The 19285-nt window shown below is 43.9% G+C and overlaps 1 protein-coding gene across 1 annotated transcript in view; it reads left to right on the plus strand.

The window, feature by feature from the left end:
* The window catches only part of LOC140915157 (uncharacterized), a 48693-nt gene that overhangs the window by 2040 nt on the left and 27368 nt on the right, over positions 1–19285 (plus strand). The window contains exons 2-4 of the mRNA XM_078853915.1: positions 5325–5484; positions 8088–8179; positions 9121–9353. Of these exons, the coding sequence (XP_078710041.1) occupies positions 5325–5484; positions 8088–8179; positions 9121–9353 (485 nt within the window). The remainder of the gene's footprint in view (positions 1–5324; positions 5485–8087; positions 8180–9120; positions 9354–19285) is intronic.

Below are 19285 nucleotides of genomic sequence, written 5' to 3' on the forward strand. Positions count from 1 at the left end.
CATTCTTCTGTTTTTGCTGGATCAAGCCTTCACTTGTAAGTACATAAGAAGACCATACTGGGTCAGACCAAAGGTCAATCTAGCCCAGTATCCTGTCTTCCGACAGTGGCCAATGCCAGGTGCCCCAGAGGGAATGAACAGAACAGGTAATCATCAAGTGATCCATCCCCTGTCACCCATTCCCAGCTTCTGGCAAACAGAAGCTAGGGACACCATCCATGCGCATCCTGACTAATAGCCATAGATGGACCTATCCTCCATGAATTTATTTAGTTATTTTTGAACCCTGTTATTGTCTTGGCCTTCACAACATTCTCTGACAAGGAGTTCCACAGGTTGACTGTGCGTTGTGTGAAAAAAATACTTCCTTTTGTTTGTTTTAAACCTGATGCCTATTAATTTCATTTGGTGGCCCCTAGTTCTTGTGTTATGAGAAGGAGTAAATAACACTTCCTTGTCTACTTTCTCCACACCAGTCATGATTTATGGACCTCTATCATATCCCCCCTTAATCGTCTCTTTTCCAAACTGAAAAATCCCAGTCTTATTAATCTCTCCTCAGACGGCAGCCGTTCCATACCACTAATCATTTTTGTTGCCCTTTTCTGAACCTTTTCCAAGTCCAATATATCTTTTTTGAGATGGGGTGACCACATCTGCATGCCGTATTCAAGATGTGGGTGTACCACGGATTTACATAGAGGCAATATGTCTTATTATCTATCCCTTTCTCAATCTCTTAGCCTTTTTGTCTGCCTCTGCACACTGAGTGGATGTTTTCAGAGAACTATCCCCAATGACGCCAAGATCTCTCTCTTGAGTGGTAACAGCTAATTTAGACCCCCTATAGTATAGTCATTGACTCTTCACTGGAGGTGAGTGTTGGGGCAGAAGGTCAGCTTGGGTCTTTCACCTTTTATTTTTCCACCCTCTTATCATCTGCCCAAACGTCAGGTATATTTGAATTCTGAATGTATCCAAATTCTCCATTGCACAGCTTTGTTGGAGTCAATGGAATTACACCAGTTTATACCGCAAAGAATGTGGCTCTGTGTATATGACACAAGGTTATACAGTGAGTCCCTCATGCTCTGCTCCCTTCTCTTTTTTTTGACTTCTGAGTTTCCTGAATGCTTATCTGAATCCAAGTCTGTCCCAAATTAGCTCGGCTCTATCCAGAAGTTATAACCTCCCTCTGAGTCAGCATCCTTTCTATGGGGGGTGGAGGAAGATGGGGTTCTCGGCCTGCAACTGGGGCACGGTGGTTGATGCTGAACAGTTGTGGTTCTGTTTTAAGAACTGCTGGTGCTATAGAACCTATAAGTAGCTCCTGCCTGCCCTTTGGTTGTGGCTCCTTTTCGGCTTTGGATCTGGGAGTGTTATCCAACTCCTGGTGAGTCCTTTTCTCCCCCCCCCCCCGACACATTGAAGTTATGATGCTAGATTGGCTGGGGAGGATGCAGAAAGGTAGAAAGAGGAGAATGGGGTGAAGAGAAGGAGGACAGGTGTCGAAAGGAGAAGGTGTGAGGGATCTTCAAGAGAAACTTAGGGAAGAAAAAAGAAAATATAGCCAAATAGTCTCATTGTGCTTTGTGCTATACAAACAAGCAACCAAAAAAATGACAGGTCCTTCCCCAAAGCAGCAAAGGAGAGGAGCAGCTGCTCAAATGATTTCTTATCACGTACCTAGATTATGCAGAGTAGAAATAGAATTTAAAAAGTTCACAGTAGTATGTAGCATTTGATAGGGCGCTAGCCGTGAATTGTGTCCTGATCGGACTTGTCTGGGGCTTGCATAAACTAAAGCAATTCTGACCTCTGCTCTTGGGCCAGGGTATCATTAATAAGTGCAGCGCTTCCTGGGGTGATTGTGTAATGTGTATATACTTGATGTTGGCACGTAGCTCTCACTGTTTCTCTTCCTTTCATAATTCCTGGCACCTGAGGTTGGTGTTATAATAAAGGTGGGGCTGAGTTACAAAATCTGTTTTAATTAGCAAGCAAATGTTCTGGAGAATTAACTGAATCTGCGTCTGTTACTCAAACTAATGTCACTCACTGATTTTAAAACTCATAGACTGCAGGCAAATCCTTTTCTTTCCCTGCATTATCAATAAAACCTTTGCCTGTTCAGAGTGAATAATAAATGCTCTGTAAAAGATAGATCGGAGCTTCTTTTCTCCTTCTCTTGCAATACAAGAACATAATTTAATTCCATTACATTAAAAAGGTGGCAAATTCAAAACTAATATGAGGAGATAGACTGTCACCAAACATGTAATTGGATGAGGGAACTCATTCCTACCGGAAGTTGTTGGGGCTGAGAATTTAGTAAGATTCAAAAAGGGATTAGACATTTCTGTGGATATGCAGAGTTATCATAATTAATGATAAACATTTTTGCAAGGGATATTAAGCATCATGCTTCAGGGCTTAAGCCAGTCTCTGACTATTAGAAATCAGGATGAAATCTAATGTGGGGTCAGATTATCCACATCTACCTACTGTGACAGCTACAGAAGCAGGGTACTGGAACAGATCAGCCTTGGCAGTGGCAAATTAGCAAGTGGGCCAAAGAGGCCTGTGCCCAGGGGTTCTGGCCAATTGGGGGGAGGCCTGGAAAAATGGGCTCCCCCATGGCCCAACCTGCTCTGCCCGCCCGGTGCACCTGATGGGAAGCGAGGTCGGTGCACGGGGGCTTGCCTTTGAGCTGTTCGTATGAACGCTCTTCAGTCACCAGGAGTAGGGTGACCAGATGTCCCGATTTTATAGGGCCAGTCCTGATTTTGGGGGCTTTTTCTTAAATAGACACCTATTACCCCCCACACCCTGTGACGATTTTTAACACTTGCCCTCTGGTCACCCTAATCGGGGGAGATGGAATCCTGCTGCCAGGTCATTCTGTGACCAGCTGGCCAGCTGTTGCACCTTGCCCTCATCCTCGGCTCAGGCACGGTAAGTCAGCAGGTGGAGTTGCAGTTCCATTACAGACCTCCCAGCACTCTTTGCTGCTGAGGAAGCCACTCCCTGTCGCCCCCCCAAGAGTACTGTGGGTGGGTGGGTGTGGCCATTGGGTCCAGACTCCCTGCAGGTTGTGCTGCTGATCAGGCCTGTGGGAGCCGGGAGCCAAGGCCATGGCCCTTTGGTCCTTCTTGCTGCTGTGATGTTCTTTAGCAGCTTTTCTATCACAGAGAGAATAAAATGTTGCCCTTCAGAAAACAACTCCACCCCACTTGTGTTAAAAACGGCTTGATTTGTCCTGCCCTGAAATTGCTGTCATCAGATCCCTTCACAGCATAACATGCGTTTTGACAAATGGAGATTGGAAGAATTCTGCTCAAGTGAATCGATTGTTATACTGGATTGTAATGCTGCTGTTTATAGGGTATTGCCATGCCCCCACCCCCCATATCCCCTGTCATTTGATTTTTCACTGTGTGGTGCTAAAAGCTGTAAGTGAGAATCTGTGCAAAAAAGCACGAACATCTCGTGCTAAGACTTTGCAACTAGGCACCTTGAGAGAACTGCTATTGGAAACGCTCTGTGATCTGTGCAGGATTGGCTGCGTGTGTGTGTGTGAGAGACAGGCCACTTCTCTCTACCTGAAGAAATGTCACTGCAAGCATGGCATCAGATAGTGGCTGGTTCCGTAGGCACCAACTTCTCCTTTTCCCTAGGGGTGCTCCTCCCCAAGACCCTTCCCCTAAGGCCCTGCCTTCACGCCGCCTCTTCCTGTCCCCATTCTGCCCCCTCCCTGAGGTCCCCACTTGCTGGTCTCCACCCTCCCCCAAGCTCCTCCCCGAGTGGCCGAACAGCTATTGCTGGTGGGTGCTGAGCACCCGCTATTTTTTCCCCGTGGGCACTACAGCTCCAGAGCACCCACAGAGTCGCCACCTATGGCTGGTTCATGAAAAGGATCTGGGAGTGGCTCTTCGTCTCCTTGGGCACCTCTACGCTGCCTCTGAGGGCAAGCCTCCCAGCCCAGGCCCACAGAGTTGTCTTAACAGGGCTCATGCCAGTGCACTACGCATAGCTGTGTCGACATCGTGGCTCGGACTCTCAAGGGCCCCGCCGCCCCCCCTCACTCCCAGATGGAGTGCAACCACACTCCTTGATCACATAGAGAGGCTTCAGAGTCTTTGGAAATCAGAGCCTCCGTGTTCGGTCCCTGCTAATGACTTACTGCTGCAGTTAGAAGTCCTAATACTTCGCTGCTTAATAGCACATTTGCTTTAGCTCAAGTGTTCTTGAAGCAGAAGGAGCTGATTTCTGTGCCTGTAGCTGAATATAGTATAGTTCAATGGCAGCAGGAGCTGGGCAAGAAAGGGTTTTCCCAACCTGTGAAAATGTTTGAGATTTCAGAAGTTTTTCCCGTTCGTCAGTGAGACAAACCAAAGACCTTTCAAAAATTGTCACAGAATCCAACGCAGAGAAAGGGAGACCCCAGAGAAGCCAACAGCCCCGTGCTTAAGGCTGTCATGTGGAAGGTGGAGGGGACACCCAGGTCAAAGTCCCCGATCTTGCTCATTTGGAGCAGGGACTTGAATCTGGTTCTCCCACTTCCCACGAGAGTGCCCGGAGCACCAAGCTGCAGAGTCAGTCTCTCCTTTCCAAAAAAAACTGTTTTGTCAAAAATTCCTGACCATCGCTCATGACCGGAGCCAGCATGTTCATTTTAAACACCCCGGTGCTTTAAGACAAACTTTGTCTGACTGGTGGAACGTGTAATACTGTGTGCGTGCGTACAACTGCCCTGTACCAAACAGAATGTCAGTGTGTGTGTGTGCTCGTGAGACAGACTACTCCATCTTGGCAGACACACAGGGATTGAACCAGGATTGCTGGAGCTAGAAGCATTAACTGAAAAGCTGAGGCTTCCTTGCTGCGGCTATAACAGACTCTGACCCTGTAAATCAGGCACAGAAAGGATCCTGTAACACACATTCACCAGTGGGTTATGTGCACATCAAATGCCCTTTAGTGGCTGTTTCTACAGTTAATGGAGATTCTCCTTCAAGTCAGGTGAGAGGGGCTTGCATGTTTTGGAGCAGAAGGTCTTGATGGCTACAAGAACAACTTGAAAAATTCTATGTATTTTCAATTAAAATGTCTGGATTTTTTTTACTTAATTTGGATTTTTGATGCAAGTGTTTTCTTTTGTTTTCATTTTGTCAAAAAACAAAATTCTGTTTTCAGGTTTTAAAAACAGAAAAGCTTTTATTTTCCACTGGACAACCATTAAACCGGAGCAGTTACAAAATCGTTGTACGGGGTACTGCCATATTCAATTTGAAAAGTACTTCCTTTTTTGTTTTCTTTTTCAGAAACACCAATGGGGCTTATTGCTGAGAACCTTAGGAAAGCCAGAGAAATAGCACATGGTGACTCTCGTGTTCCTGAACAGCTAAAGCATTATTTACAGAAAGCTCTGGATATTGCTGTTGGACTGGACCCTTACCTGGACGCAATGTCAACTGCAAAGAAGTAACGAGATTTATTTGTTACCTTGTGCATTTTTCTCATGGTCTGATCCCTAAAGCCGTAGATTTTAAGGGCCTAAGGGACCATAATCCCTCAGGGCTGCCCCAAGACTGTGGAATGAGCTCCTGCAGGAACGACAACCTCACCTCCTTCCACTGTAAAGTGCAAGGCACATTTCTTTTACCTTGCCTTCTCTAACCCAAACACAAAGCAATGTACCTATGTGGGGGTGTGTGCATTCAAACACACACACATTGCTACATATCTGTTATACATTATATATTTAAAATATAATCATTAAAAAATGCAAACCAGAACACTCCACTGCACACACTTCTCCCACTGAGGAGAGGATGAGAGAAAAAACATAAGACAGATGTTAGTCATGTTCCTTAATGCAATAGTGGTTGATGCTCAGATACTGTGATGTTGAACATTCTAACAACCTGAATGGAATAGACCTTGTGTATAACACAAGCCATAGAATATGATCCAGTTACCCATGCTGAGCCCTAGGATTTGTGTTTGACTAAAGCATATCTTTCAGAAAGGCATCCAGTCTTGATCTGAAGACTTCAAGAGATGGAGAATCCACCGCTCCCATTGATAGATTCACCATATGCATACCGTTTAACAGTTTTCTTCTTGTTTAGAACTCATTTAAAACCCACAGTGCAATGATTTTTTTTGTACTGGTTTTAGGAGAGCTAAGAAAGAAGGGGCTTGATTCTTCTCTGTTCCCATAAAACCAGGGAGTTTGTCTGAGTAAGGACTTGGCAAAACAATTGGTTAATAGCTAAGGCCCAAGTTCTGCCTTGACCTTCACATGAACTTCACTGGGGCTCTGTCCAGGCACAGGGATCTTCCCCCCGCACCCCTATGTGGAGCTCATTGCAGGATCGAGGCCTCAGAAAGAATGTCAGGATTTAACCACTAATAAGAACAAGCTATGTTTTTAACAGTCTGCAACATTGGAGATCCTGCTCGAATGCAGCCGTTGGTTTTTTTAACACGCTGTTCTCTATTTGCTTCTTCTAGTTACGAGTAAACACAGCTGAACTTTCTCGATAAAACGCATTAGGGGCCTGAGGTTTCAGCCCAATCATAATAGCCTTTGTATGCAGTACAGCTTTTATCTCAAAAGTGCTTTACAAATATTAATTATGCTGCTAACTAAATTATTTTAGTAACTAAACTAATTAATTAAGCTAATTTTAGGTATCATTAATTCAGAAGTCCAGTTGATACCCTCATTATTCCTCTTTTTGCTGCGGCATATTACCTGGGTGTGAAGGGTCTGCTAAACAGTTCCCATCTATCAGCGTAAATTCTGATCTGTGGGAAAAGCCAATTCTTTCTGAAATTGACAATGTGTAAACTGTTCCAGTCTGCGGATTACGGGAATGCTGAGCATTAGTTCTGTTGCTGAAATAATAGCTGATAGTTGTTTGACTTGCGCTAGCTGTATGATAATAGCTATACATTATCTTATTAAAGTTGTTAAAGCATTTGTGAGGGGCATAAAAGAGGTTATAGGAAATGTTCAGCTCTTCAAGGCTTGGATTATCTGAGTGTGTCTGATATGGGTTATGAATTCTTTCTCATTTTACTGAAGGTTGGCGGGGGTGGGGTGGGGGGGAGGAATAAAAATAGCTTCCGTGGCGTAAAATTCTGGCCTGTAGAAGCGTCACGAGCCTCCTGGGATTGACAGCTGTGGTGGGTATTCTCTTCAGATGGGGGAATCTCACCTGCCTGGTGGCTCTGGCCTGCTTCAATATCCCATGCTGTCTTCTTTCCAAAGCAGAGCCTCCCTACTCCCAGGGTCCCAGAGCTCAGACGCCAGCCCAAGCCTGAATCTCTACCTATCAGTTTTACAGCCCCGTAGCCTGAGCCCCACGAGCCCAAATCATCTGACTCAGGCCATGGTGTTTAATTGCTGTGTAGACATACCCTTATTTAACCCTATCTGATTGGCATACACTGTACGCTAGCTGGGCTCTGTGGAATAATGCCTGGTGGCTCCCAAGATTATCATCATGGAGTCTCCTGATGTCCAGTGGGTTCTTCCCGGGCTACAGAGAGGAGGTTAAATGAGCTCCATCTCCAAGAAATTGAGCCTGCTGAAGGCAGTAGCTCTGTTTTGGAGTTGCCAGCCCAGAAAAGGAGTGCTCAGTGGAGGTCACAGAGATAATATACCAAGAACAGCTGGGGAGTTGCCACACATCAGCTCTCAACGAGGGACCTCCTTTCCTTTACAGCGGTTCTGTTTTATATAAACCATGACCACAACCTACCAATGCCCTGGGAGTTACTGCTGTCCTAGAGCTGGATTGACTCTGAATGAATTCTGTGACTTGTGGAGCATAGGAGCCTCCGGAACATACCACAGCAGAGCAGTCTATTCTTCTTGTGATGCTGCTTGCCTGCTTCAAAGCCCTCCGGGGACCCTTGTTGCTCAGGGTACCAGTGGTTCTTCTGGACCCCAATATTCTTGCATATCATTCCACTATTTGTGGGCATGCCGTGTCTTGTGCCATGGTGTATGTGGGGGAATTTGTAGATGTTGTACAAGACAATAACATTCAGCTGATTTTTTTCCTTTTTAGAATAGCCTCACTTGAAGGCTGTCAGCTGAAAGTCGCAGGAGTTGAACCAAAAGTTAAGCCTCATAAAGAATGTGCCTCTGGCTATCTAAAAGGCAAGTCCATCGGTCTGAGTCACAATTAAATGCTACGGGCTTTGAATGCCAGATACCAGTAAGACCATGATGCTCGTCCCACTATATCCCATGCATCCAGAGAGAGGGTTTGATGGATGCCGGCGGACAACGTGAAAGTGTTTGAGACAAAAAGGATTTAAATGAGAGGTTTTTCTCAGGTTGAATTCTTCATTTTTCTTGAAAATCCAATTTGCAAACCTGCTCTGCCTCTTTCACAAACAATAAAGAGATCAGATTAATGGGGTGAAGGGCAATTTTTTTTTAAATGGCAGGTTGGCAGAGGTGGTTTAAGTGTGCTTGCAGTGGGGCAAGTATTGGTCCTTTCCAAACTAACGACACTTGGGGTTGTGTTCACGTGCAAAGCTATTGCACTAAATCTATTCCTGGACTCATTCTTCCCAGATGTTGCCCTCTTTTCCGTGATACATCATTGCAGTGAAGCACTCTTGTAATGTATTACACTAATACATTGTTCAAAGGACAGCGCTGATGATAAATTTCTTAAATGATGGTGCTGTCTGGGGATAATGACTCTAAGAGCAAATGCAAGGTAATGTGATTTTTTTTTTAACCTGGTCCCAGAAAGAATACAGAAGACATCTTAAAGCCATTTTCTTCTGGGGGGATGTTAAAATATGCAATATTTCAAGCACTATTTAACAAGCACTTAAACAATACCAGCATTGATAATAAAGATTCTACACTTAAAACCAGGACTTTTATTCTGTTGTCGTTAGCAGCATTTTAGATGAGATGCTGTCAGATTCTGTTGTTAAACCCCCTATTCTGAAGTGTTTTAAGATGTGATTAAAAAAAAAAAAGATCACTTAGAAGTTAGATTGAATTTTCATTGTGAACAATGTACAGTGTATTGTCTTTAATATGGTTATTTTTAACAGTTTGTTATGTTCTTTAAATAGGCCAAGTTCTCAGGCTGTTTGTTCATATGGTTGGAGCCAAGAGGATTTTATTAATTGGCAGGCTTAAAGGTTGCGTTATCCTTGCTATGGCGGAGGCATTGCCAGTTGATGGAAGAATAACTGCATGTGCAACAGAGCCATATCTTGGAGTGAAAAGCCAGGAAGCGTCTGATTATTCATCTCATGTCAAACAGATAAGTGTGAAAGTGGGACCCACAGCAGCCACTCTGGAGGTAAACTCACTTACTATTCGTTATTCATTATTTGTATTACCGTCGCATCTAGGAGCCCCACTGTGCTAGGTTCTGTACAAACCCAGAACAAAAAGACATTTCCCTGCCCAAAGTGGTTGCAATCTTAAGGAAGGGGACTTCATTTTTAGAGCTGGTGATGGTATTGCTTGCAAATAAATGTAGTCCTATTTCCTGTTCTCAGGTTGCTGATTTATCCTGATTTCTTTGCCATTTGCAAATATGCAAAAAAAAAAAAAAAGTTCAGTGCGTGGATTGTTCATGAACTGTTCATTTCAACTATTTAGTTGGGGCTATTTGTTATTCCTGGTGTGTGACTGGACTGCTAAATCACGGTATTGTTTCTGTTCCCGATCTAGAAGAGTTGAAACTTTTTAATCAGGAGAACGATTCATCTCTAAATTCAGTGGACTTTGGATCACACCCATCAAAGTCAATTGAAGCTTTTCCACTGACTTCAGTGAACTTTGGATCAGATCCTATGATTCCCAAAGCAACACATGGGCAAAGTATACATGTGGCCCTCTGTGACTGACCCCACAGAGACTAGCCATCTGGTACGATTTACAAAAGATGGACCAAGTTCTGCCGCTGAAATGGTAGAGGTCTTTTCTTTGATGATACTCTCTAGATATATTCCTACTGATGATGCAATCAGAGAATCAGGACAAAAATTTTCCACTTCCAAAGCATTATGTAGCATGGTAGTCAGATTTGGTTTGTCTGGTCCATAGGCTGGTCCCATAGAAGAGTAAAGCCTACCACTGATACCTGCTAATGGAGGCACTCCTTTGTCTGAAGTGTTAGCTACCCAAACATTTGATTCTGAAGGTTGAGGGTTCTATTTCTGCTGATCACCCATGGTAGGCATCATTAAGCAAGGGACATTTCTAGTACTAATGCCAATGAATTTGAGACTGAAAATGACGTCAGTTTAAAGTGTGGGCTCAGCTGTAACATTATTTGCATTAGCAGGGACTGTATTCATTTCTAAAATTGAATGGCCAGGAGCTTTTTGACTTCTGGCTTTTGTGACCTATGCATTTGGATAGGAAAGAAATAGACCTTTGGCATGCATCCTGAACATGAAATGATACAGATCACCTGCAACAAGTGGTGTTTAAAATCCTTGCTCCCTGCAGTGAGCGTGAAATTAATTGAATTGCTGTTGCTCTCTAGTGCTCATTCTGTGCAACTGACTTACTGTGACTGAATTAAAATGTCTAGAGGCAGGCAGGGTACCTGCTGTGTAGAGATTAAAGAAGGGACCAGAATGGGAGCCAAGACATGAAAATTAAATACTTGAAACATAATGCTGCAATTGATTTTATATCTTCCTGTTGCTTCTTATCAGCAACCACCAAAAGAACATTCCAAGCACAATGCTGCAAGAGGCTCAGTGCCTTGAACTCCCATTTAAGCTAGTGGGAGTTGAATGTGTTCGGTATTTGGTTGGAGGTGCTTATTGCCTCCTGGCTGTGGGTTCCTTCTTATGGAAAGATTGAAGAATTACGGTATTAGCACCTGACCCTGCACCATTGAAGTCAATAGGCAATTTGTCATTGGCTTCAACAGGAGCAGGATCACTGTTTTAGGAGATTAACTACAACCTGTGGAACTCATTGCCAGGAGATGTTGTGAAGGCCAAAACAATACTGGATTAAAAAAAGAATTAGATAAGATCATGGGGGGGATAGGTCAATCAATGGCTATTAGCCAAAATGGTCAGGAATGCAGCACCATGCTCTGGTGTCCCAAAGCCTCTGACTGGATGACAGAAGATGGATCATATGATAATTGACCTGTTCTGTTAATTTCCTCTGAAGCACCCGGCATTAGCCACTGTTGGAAGACAGGATACTGGGCTAGATGGCCCATTGGTCTGACCCAGTATGGACATTCTTATGTTCTTACGTACATGGAAAAAAAAAACCTGTTTAAGGTACAGCAGTAATGACAATAACCTATTTTTTCATAGAAAAGATATTACATTTTATAAAGAGCAGGGGATGGGTTTAGGTGCACAATTCCCTTTGAAATTGATGAGCTGTGCTTCTAGCCCCCATTAGGCAGCTGTGAAAATCCCAGTGATATTCTTAGGTAAACGTGTAAAAACGAGAGCTGAAAATGTCTGTCTGCAGCTCAAGTTGATTTCTTAGAGCCAAAAGATGTTTTTAGTTGTGGTATTCTATTGAAGTGGTCAGATATCTGTGTGTCTTGCACAGGTGCTCAATGGGACATGTGTGTTAGCTTCTTCCTTCTAACCTTAGAGCTAGAGCTGCTTGTGGTGGACTGGTGCTCTGAGGTGGTATGGAGAATCCCCTATCTTAGGTGCCTGATTGATGTGTCGTGCTCATGTGCTTAGGGTCTAACTGACCACCAGAAATTTTCCTGTGGGTCAGATGGGCTGACAACACTGGGAGTTCTCTGTTTCCCTCTGGAGAATGGAGCACGGGTTGTCTGGTAGGATCATCAGGACATATGCCACCTAATCAGTTCCCTTCTGGTGACATCGGTGCCTAAGTCTCTCTCCTGTCCTTTGCTGGTGGCGTACAATAGGTTAGTCTCCTGAGAGCTAAAATGCTTTAGTTTAACAAGTCATTGGGCTCAGCATAGGGTTCTCTGGGTGAAATGTAATGTCTTGATATGTGGGAGGTCAGACACTAGATGATGTAATGGCCCCTTCTGGTCTTAAACTTATGAAGAGATGAAAGCTCAGCCCAAATGCTCTCTTCCATGGCAGAGCCCCAATAAATTCCTTTTCTTCATGGTGCTCCACAGGGATCATGGGAGACAGAATCGTCCTGACCCCCAAGTCATAGAGTGGCAACAAAAACTCCCCTTGAGTGTTACTGTGGCCTGTAGTCTGCAACAGCTTCCACAGGAATTGTGCCCACAGGAAATTTGATCCATATAGATCATATCTACTGGACATGCTTCCATAGCTTTCCTAATTCACCCCATTCATGGAGCTTCCATGAAGTGTAGCAGCAGAGCACAGAGGATACATATATACCCCCCATGCAGGCTTCCCAAAGCCTCTCCCTCTAGTGACTTAAACATATAATCACAGCAAGTTTCTTAGTCCCTTTGTCAAAGATTACCCGTTCTGCACATCCTATTGCATGGCTTTGTTTTGTTTAGCACTGCAGGTAGAAATCAACTCTGTGAATGCTGCATGCCACCAACACTGGGAAGATACATCATACATGCCAAAGTTATCTTTAATAGGACTGCCTGGCATATTCTCTGAGCACTGTGTATTCCATCCATGCCTCAGAACACTACCAGGTTGTACGGTATTTAGATTAGCATAGTACTCCCGTTGAAGTTAATGGGTGTACTCATATGCTTAGAGTTAAGCACATGCTTAAGGGCTTTGCTGGATCGGGGCCTGAGATAGATATGCTGCTTATGGTGAAAAACTGCCTGTTTGTTAATGCATTTGGGCAACTTCTCCTCACCTGCAGCTCTTTATGTGCAATGCAGTAAAATCTTTCCTAGAAATGTAGCTACCACTTCTGAAGGGATTCACCAGGTGTGTAAAAACCTACCTCCTGCAGGTAGCTGGCATATACAAATCCATCCATGGAAGAGGCATACTGTTTAATAATAATAATGCAATAGCCTTTTCACATTTGAATATTTGATTCAAACCTGCGTTAGGTGCAAGTGAAAATAGGCAGCAAAGGGCAGTGGCAGCCTAGCATGCACTTGCTAGCATGAAAAAATAACCTCTTGTGTCCCGAATTTGGTACAGATGAATGACCAAAAATACAGAATTTAAACTCTTTTGAAATAAGCATGGAAGCTTCCCTTTTCTGTGTTCAGACTTCTGGTGCTCACACTGACACCCCAGAATCCTTTCCAAACTAAGCCCTTTCAAAAAAATACTCCAATGTGTAGTATTCTGTCTAAATAACATGCCTTCACACACATGCAAGGGTTGTACCAAATGAGCCCAATCCTGCATACAAAACTCCCATTGACTTGTGGGGGAGTTTTTGTTGAACAAAGAATGCAGCATCGGGCCCAACGTGAATGCAAAGTGCAGGGGAAATGATTCAGGTTTGTTGTTTTTGTTATGTCCATTTCAAAGTCTAAAATACAACATGAAAAAATTAACATGCTTGCAGAAGATTGCGCTGACTTCAGGGCATTGTGCAACCATGTAGGGTTTTTTCTACCTCCAGCCCCCCTTTACCAGCAAGAATAGGTGAATAGGTTGAGCTGCAGATCTCATTTCTCCTGTTTTGCTGCTTGTGAAGTCTGCCAGCAGAATCCACCTTGACAAAGTCAAGGACTCTGCGTTTAATGTTGAACTGAGTGAATAAATTATGCATGAAATTGTGTCGGAGTCTCTAGTGTGCAGAATTGCTCCTTTTGATATGAAAGGTTAATTCAGAAAGGAGTCCAAAATAGCTGGAAATTGTGGGGATAAGTGGATAGTATTCACTGTTGTGAGCTGTTATTACTAGAAATTGCATTCCCTCTCTAGCTTCCCCTGAGATTTAGCTTTGCCAGTGAATATAAACTGTACTCAATAGAATAGCATTTAGGAGTAACCAGAGTGTATGTCCACATCCAGTAAAATATTCTAATGGTGTTTTAAAAGGAAGTTGAACTTTTTCATGTATATTATGTACCCTCAGGAAAAATTACGATTACATTTAGGTCAAGAACAAGGTGTATCAAAAGTAATGAGTTTGGAGTTTATCTTTATTAGAATATACTGACTGTACGATCCATATAAAAGAAACTGGACAGTCGTTCTGCTGAGTGAGTCTGGAGGTACCTGGTGTGAGCGGTGGTTCCAATCAACACTACATCAGGTTTTAAATAAGATTTGGCGGAAGATTCATTCATTTGCTCATTCAGAATGTCTTGTCTCTAGTTTTTTTTTTTTTTTTCCGTAACTAGCAATAGTTTTATGCTCTTTAAAATGTTGCCTTCTGGCGTACTTTTAATATACCAAATGGTTCTGTGATTTTTTAAAAAGAAATAGTTATTTACAGTAAGAAAAAACAATAAATGCAGGCAGCCAAGCTAACCCTGGATTAAGACAATTTGTTTTGATGCTTCTGTAGCGAAGGTGTGGGGATTGCACAGAAATTGTTCCCAAGTGGGTTTCAGCAGACTGTTTTGCAGACAAATGATTTCCTTCTGGATCTCAGCCTCTCAGCCAGTCCAAGATACTTGGGCTGCACCTCTCTTCCTGCAAATAGTAGACAGGTCAGACTCCCAACGGGTCCTCGGTTGGACCACAACCCTTCTGCCCATGGGCCAGCTGCTCTGTCTCTGGCAGTTCAATCAGAGCAGTGGTCTAGCGCTCCCCCTCGACCTGTTGCAATCCCATATTTTAAAGGTACTTCTGGGGATAGCAGCAAAAAGAATTCCCCCCTCCGATCCCATCCTCTCCCTTACAGTACCAATATTTTTTGTGCATTGCTCCCCAAACAGGGCTCACACTAAGCTCCTTCTCTCTGTTTAAATCCTGCCCAAATAGAGCAAGGCAATGGCTAAGTGGTGCCTTTCAGGGGATCTTAGCCAAAACTGCTCCCTGCTCATAGGACCTCACTCTGCCAGTGGAAGGGGGTGAGAGACCGGATGGCTTGTTGAGGCCTCTACATCCTCTCTCCTCTCCAAAGCTTCATCAGAGGCCAGCAGGACCACAGTCTCCCTAGGCAAAAAGTGACCACTGAAATCCAGGCACAGAGTCGAGGTGACACAAAAGTGAGTGTTGTCCATGTATCTTAATTGCCAGCTCTTGTGTCTTCTGATCTCATGCACAGAGATTACACCATAGGGAAGGCTGAACATGAAGGAATTTCATGGATTCCTCTGGACTAAAGACATGAGAAAGAATAACTGTACCTGTCCCTAAGCTGGTGACCTAAATGACCTAAGCTATTCCAGCATGTCATTCCACATAAAAGGGATCACTAAAGCAGGTAAATTGTCAGTGGGTAACGAGCTCAGACTGGTGTCTGAATCATGAGGAAATCTTGTTGATATCCAGGGCGCAAGGCAATCCCCAGATAGACCTATTTCAGTCAAAAACGTGCCAAAAAAGCTTTTTCTTCACTAGGGAAGCAGACCGGAAATCATTGGGAACAGATGCTCTGGCTCAGTAAGGGCCAAATCCGCTTCTGCATGTCTTCCTCCTGTATCAAGAAGGGTAATTTGAAAAATCAAAAAGGAGGAAACAGTTATTCTTGTCAACCCAAACTGGCTATGCTTCTCAGACCTAGTAGAATTTTCAAGAGACCTCCAGTCCATCCTCCCAGCAAGCTCTTATTCCAAGAATTGCTCCTCCTTCCTTACCCAGATTACCTGAACCTGACTGCTTTGCTAGTGAGTAAAAAGCCTAAACAAGTTGAGATACTTTCCCAAAATAATAGTGACCTTCCTAGCCTCCCACAGACCTTCCACCACTTTGGCCTACGTAGGAGTGTAGACAAAGTCTCTTACTACTGTTGAGATAACAAGATCAGCTCCAGGAAACCAGATGACCTAGATATGCTGGATTTATTACAAAATAGCCTAGATTTGGTCTTAAGATCTCCTGCAATTACATCTGATATCTTATATCTCAGCAGTAAACAGTGTCATAAATATAGGCTCATGCATGTCTCTGGTAGACCTCCCAGTGCTATCTAAGTGCCTTACAGCAGTATGTCTATCCATACTAACAATCAGGCTTATCTTCTGGACCTCTGACCGGACCACTGTGCGTTGAGCTTTCATAACTCATCCATCCGCACTGGAGTTATCTAATTTCCCTTATTTTCTCACCATAAATACATGCTTGATGGTCCAAATCACCTTTTTAGAAGAGTTTCTGAAACCTCTGTTAGAAGACATGAACCTTACTACTTATTCCAGGAGGATAAGATGATACTTCATACTCCAAAGTCATTTGTTACTAAGGTTAACTCTTCCTTTCATACATCACAGGATATCGCTCTTCCTCATTTTGCCCAAAGTCTTAACATGACAGAGAAAAAGCTGGAGATAAGAAGTGCTGTTAAGATTTACTGGGGTAGAAACAAACAATCCAGGGAAATGTCATTAGTCTCCTTTTACTCTAAACACCAAGGCTTAAAAGAATTTAAATCTGCTCTAGGTAGATGGGTGAAATGTTGCATTTTTGAAACACATGCAGCTGGAGAGAAAATGGCCCCAGATTGAATTCTGAATGTCCCAGAGCAGCTTTCTGGGCAGAGAAGGCATCAGTCACCACACACAGGTAATCTATAAGGCCGCCCACCTGGTCACCAGTCAACACCATTAGACATCATAATCAGTATCAGTATCATAGAATCATAGAATATCAGGGTTGGAAGGGACCCCAGAAGGTCATCTAGTCCAACCCCCTGCTCAAAGCAGGACCAATTCCCAGTTAAATCATCCCAGCCAGAGCTTTGTCAAGCCTGACCTTAAAAACCTCTAAGGAAGGAGATTCTACCACCTCCCTAGGTAACGTATTCCAGTGTTTCACCACCCTCTTAGTGAAAAACTTTTTCCTAATATCCAATCTAAACCTCCCCCACTGCAACTTGAGACCATTACTCCTCGTTCTGTCATCTGCTACCATTGAGAACAGTTTAGAGCCATCCTCTTTGGAACCCCCTTTCAGGTAGTTGAAAGCAGCTATCAAATCCCCCCTCATTCTTCTCTTCTGCAGGCTAAACAATCCCAGCTCCCTCAGCCTCTCCTCATAAGTCATGTGTTCCAGTCCCCTAATCATTTTTGTTGCCCTTCGCTGGACTCTCTCCAATTTATCCACATCCTTCTTGAAGTGTGGGGCCCAAAACTGGACACAGTACTCCAGATGAGGCCTCACCAATGTCGAATAGAGGGGAACGATCACGTCCCTTGATCTGCTCGCTATGCCCCTACTTATACATCCCAAAATGCCATTGGCCTTCTTGGCAACAAGGGCACACTGCTGACTCATATCCAGCTTCTCGTCCACTGTCACCCCTAAGTCCTTTTCCGCAGAACTGCTGCCTAGCCATTCGGTCCCTAGTCTGTAGCTGTGCATTGGGTTCTTCCATCCTAAGTGCAGGACCCTGCACTTATCGTTATTGAACCTCATCAGATTTCTTTTGGCCCAATCCTCCAATTTGTCTAGGTCCTTCTGTATCCTATCCCTCCCCTCCAGCGTATCTACCACTCCTCCCAGTTTAGTATCATCCGCAAATTTGCTGAGAGTGCAATCCACACCATCCTTCAGATCATTTATGAAGATATTGAACAAAACCGGCCCCAGGACCGACCCTTGGGGTACTCCACTTGATACCGGCTGCCAACTAGACATGGAGCCATTGATCACTACCCGTTGAGCCCGACAATCTAGCCAGCTTTCTACCCACCTTATAGTGCATTCATCCAGCCCATACTTCCTTAACTTGCTGACAAGAATACTGTGGGAGACCGTGTCAAAAGCTTTGCTAAAGTCAAGAAACAATACATCCACTGCTTTCCCTTCATCCACAGAACCAGTAATCTCATCATAAAAGGCGATTAGATTAGTCAGGCATGACCTTCCCTTGATGAATCCATGCTGGCTGTTCCTGATCACTTTCTCATGCAAGTGCTTTCCTCTCATGCAAGTGCTTCATAGAATCATAGATGGCAATTCCTCCCAGTTCTTCTGGTGGGAAGCAGTGGGATTTGCTCACCCTTGGAGGTGAGAGAGGGTTCCTTCCTACATCCAGAAATTTCCCAAGACCTGTGTAGCTCTCAGGGAGCTACTAGAGGCAAGGGCCATTACACTGCGCCTTTGAACTTTCTCTAGGCTCCATGGCAGCATGGCTACTACCCCATTCCAAAAAACCATTAGAGATGCTAGAAAAGAAACTGAGAGTCGTGGGTGAGAGATATGTCCTGGATCAGAATCTGTCTAGGAGAAAGACTCAAAGAGCTAGGAATAAATGGTCAGTGTGCAATGTGGGATAAAGTTGATCAGTGAGGTGACCGTGCATTAATAGTCTGGAAACAAGAGTAAACTGTGAGGTAGCAACATTTTGCAGATGACTCAAAATTATTTAGGTTAGTCAAGAGTAGAGAAGATTGTGCCTAAGTCCAGGGGGACCTACCAGAGTTAGGTACCTGAGCAACATGATGGCAGATGAAATCTATTGTTCACATGTGCAGGGTGATGACATTAGAACAAATAATATTAACTACTCTCGCACATTGTTGCTTTCTAGAAATAACTGAATATACTCAGGAAAAAAGCCAGGGGACTTGTGGAGAGCTCAGTGCAAACATCGGCTCAGTGTACAGTGGTGAGCAAAATAAAATGGTAGGATGTCTGAAGAAAAGGATAGAAAATAATGTTAAAGGTACTATAGTGCTATTGTATAAATCAGTTGTGTGCCCTCACCTTGCATATAGAGTTCAGCTCTGGTCAACACATCTCAAAAAAGATATAGGGTAGAAATAGAAGTGGTCCAGAGATACTTCCATATGGAGACAGATTGAAAAGGTTAGATCTGCTTAGTGTAGAGAGGACTCAAATAAGAATGTGCATGATAAACACGTACAAAATAATCACTGGCACAGGAAAAAAGGAACTTCCCTAACTATATTTTAATGTGCATAGAGGGTTAAATCATGACCCCTGGGACAAACTGTGCAGAAGATTAATGGGGTGTGAGATGCCCCCAACTCACCTATGTGGGCTACCTTTGTCATGCGCCATAACGAGCAAGGGAGAGGAGCTCCTGACAGCCATTACAGCCTTTCCCATATAGGTGGGCAGGGACTGGGCAGGCACAAGCAGGAGTGGGTGAAGCTTTCACTCTGCTACCCCTTTACCGTGCCTCGGTCCTTGCAGCTGAGCTCATGCAAAGGAGGCATTAGGGACTGAATTGTGACTCTCTGTCATAATTTGGTCCCTGGTT

Source organism: Lepidochelys kempii, chromosome 7 (assembly GCF_965140285.1).
Source record: "Lepidochelys kempii isolate rLepKem1 chromosome 7, rLepKem1.hap1, whole genome shotgun sequence".
Taxonomy (NCBI): domain Eukaryota; kingdom Metazoa; phylum Chordata; order Testudines; family Cheloniidae; genus Lepidochelys; species Lepidochelys kempii.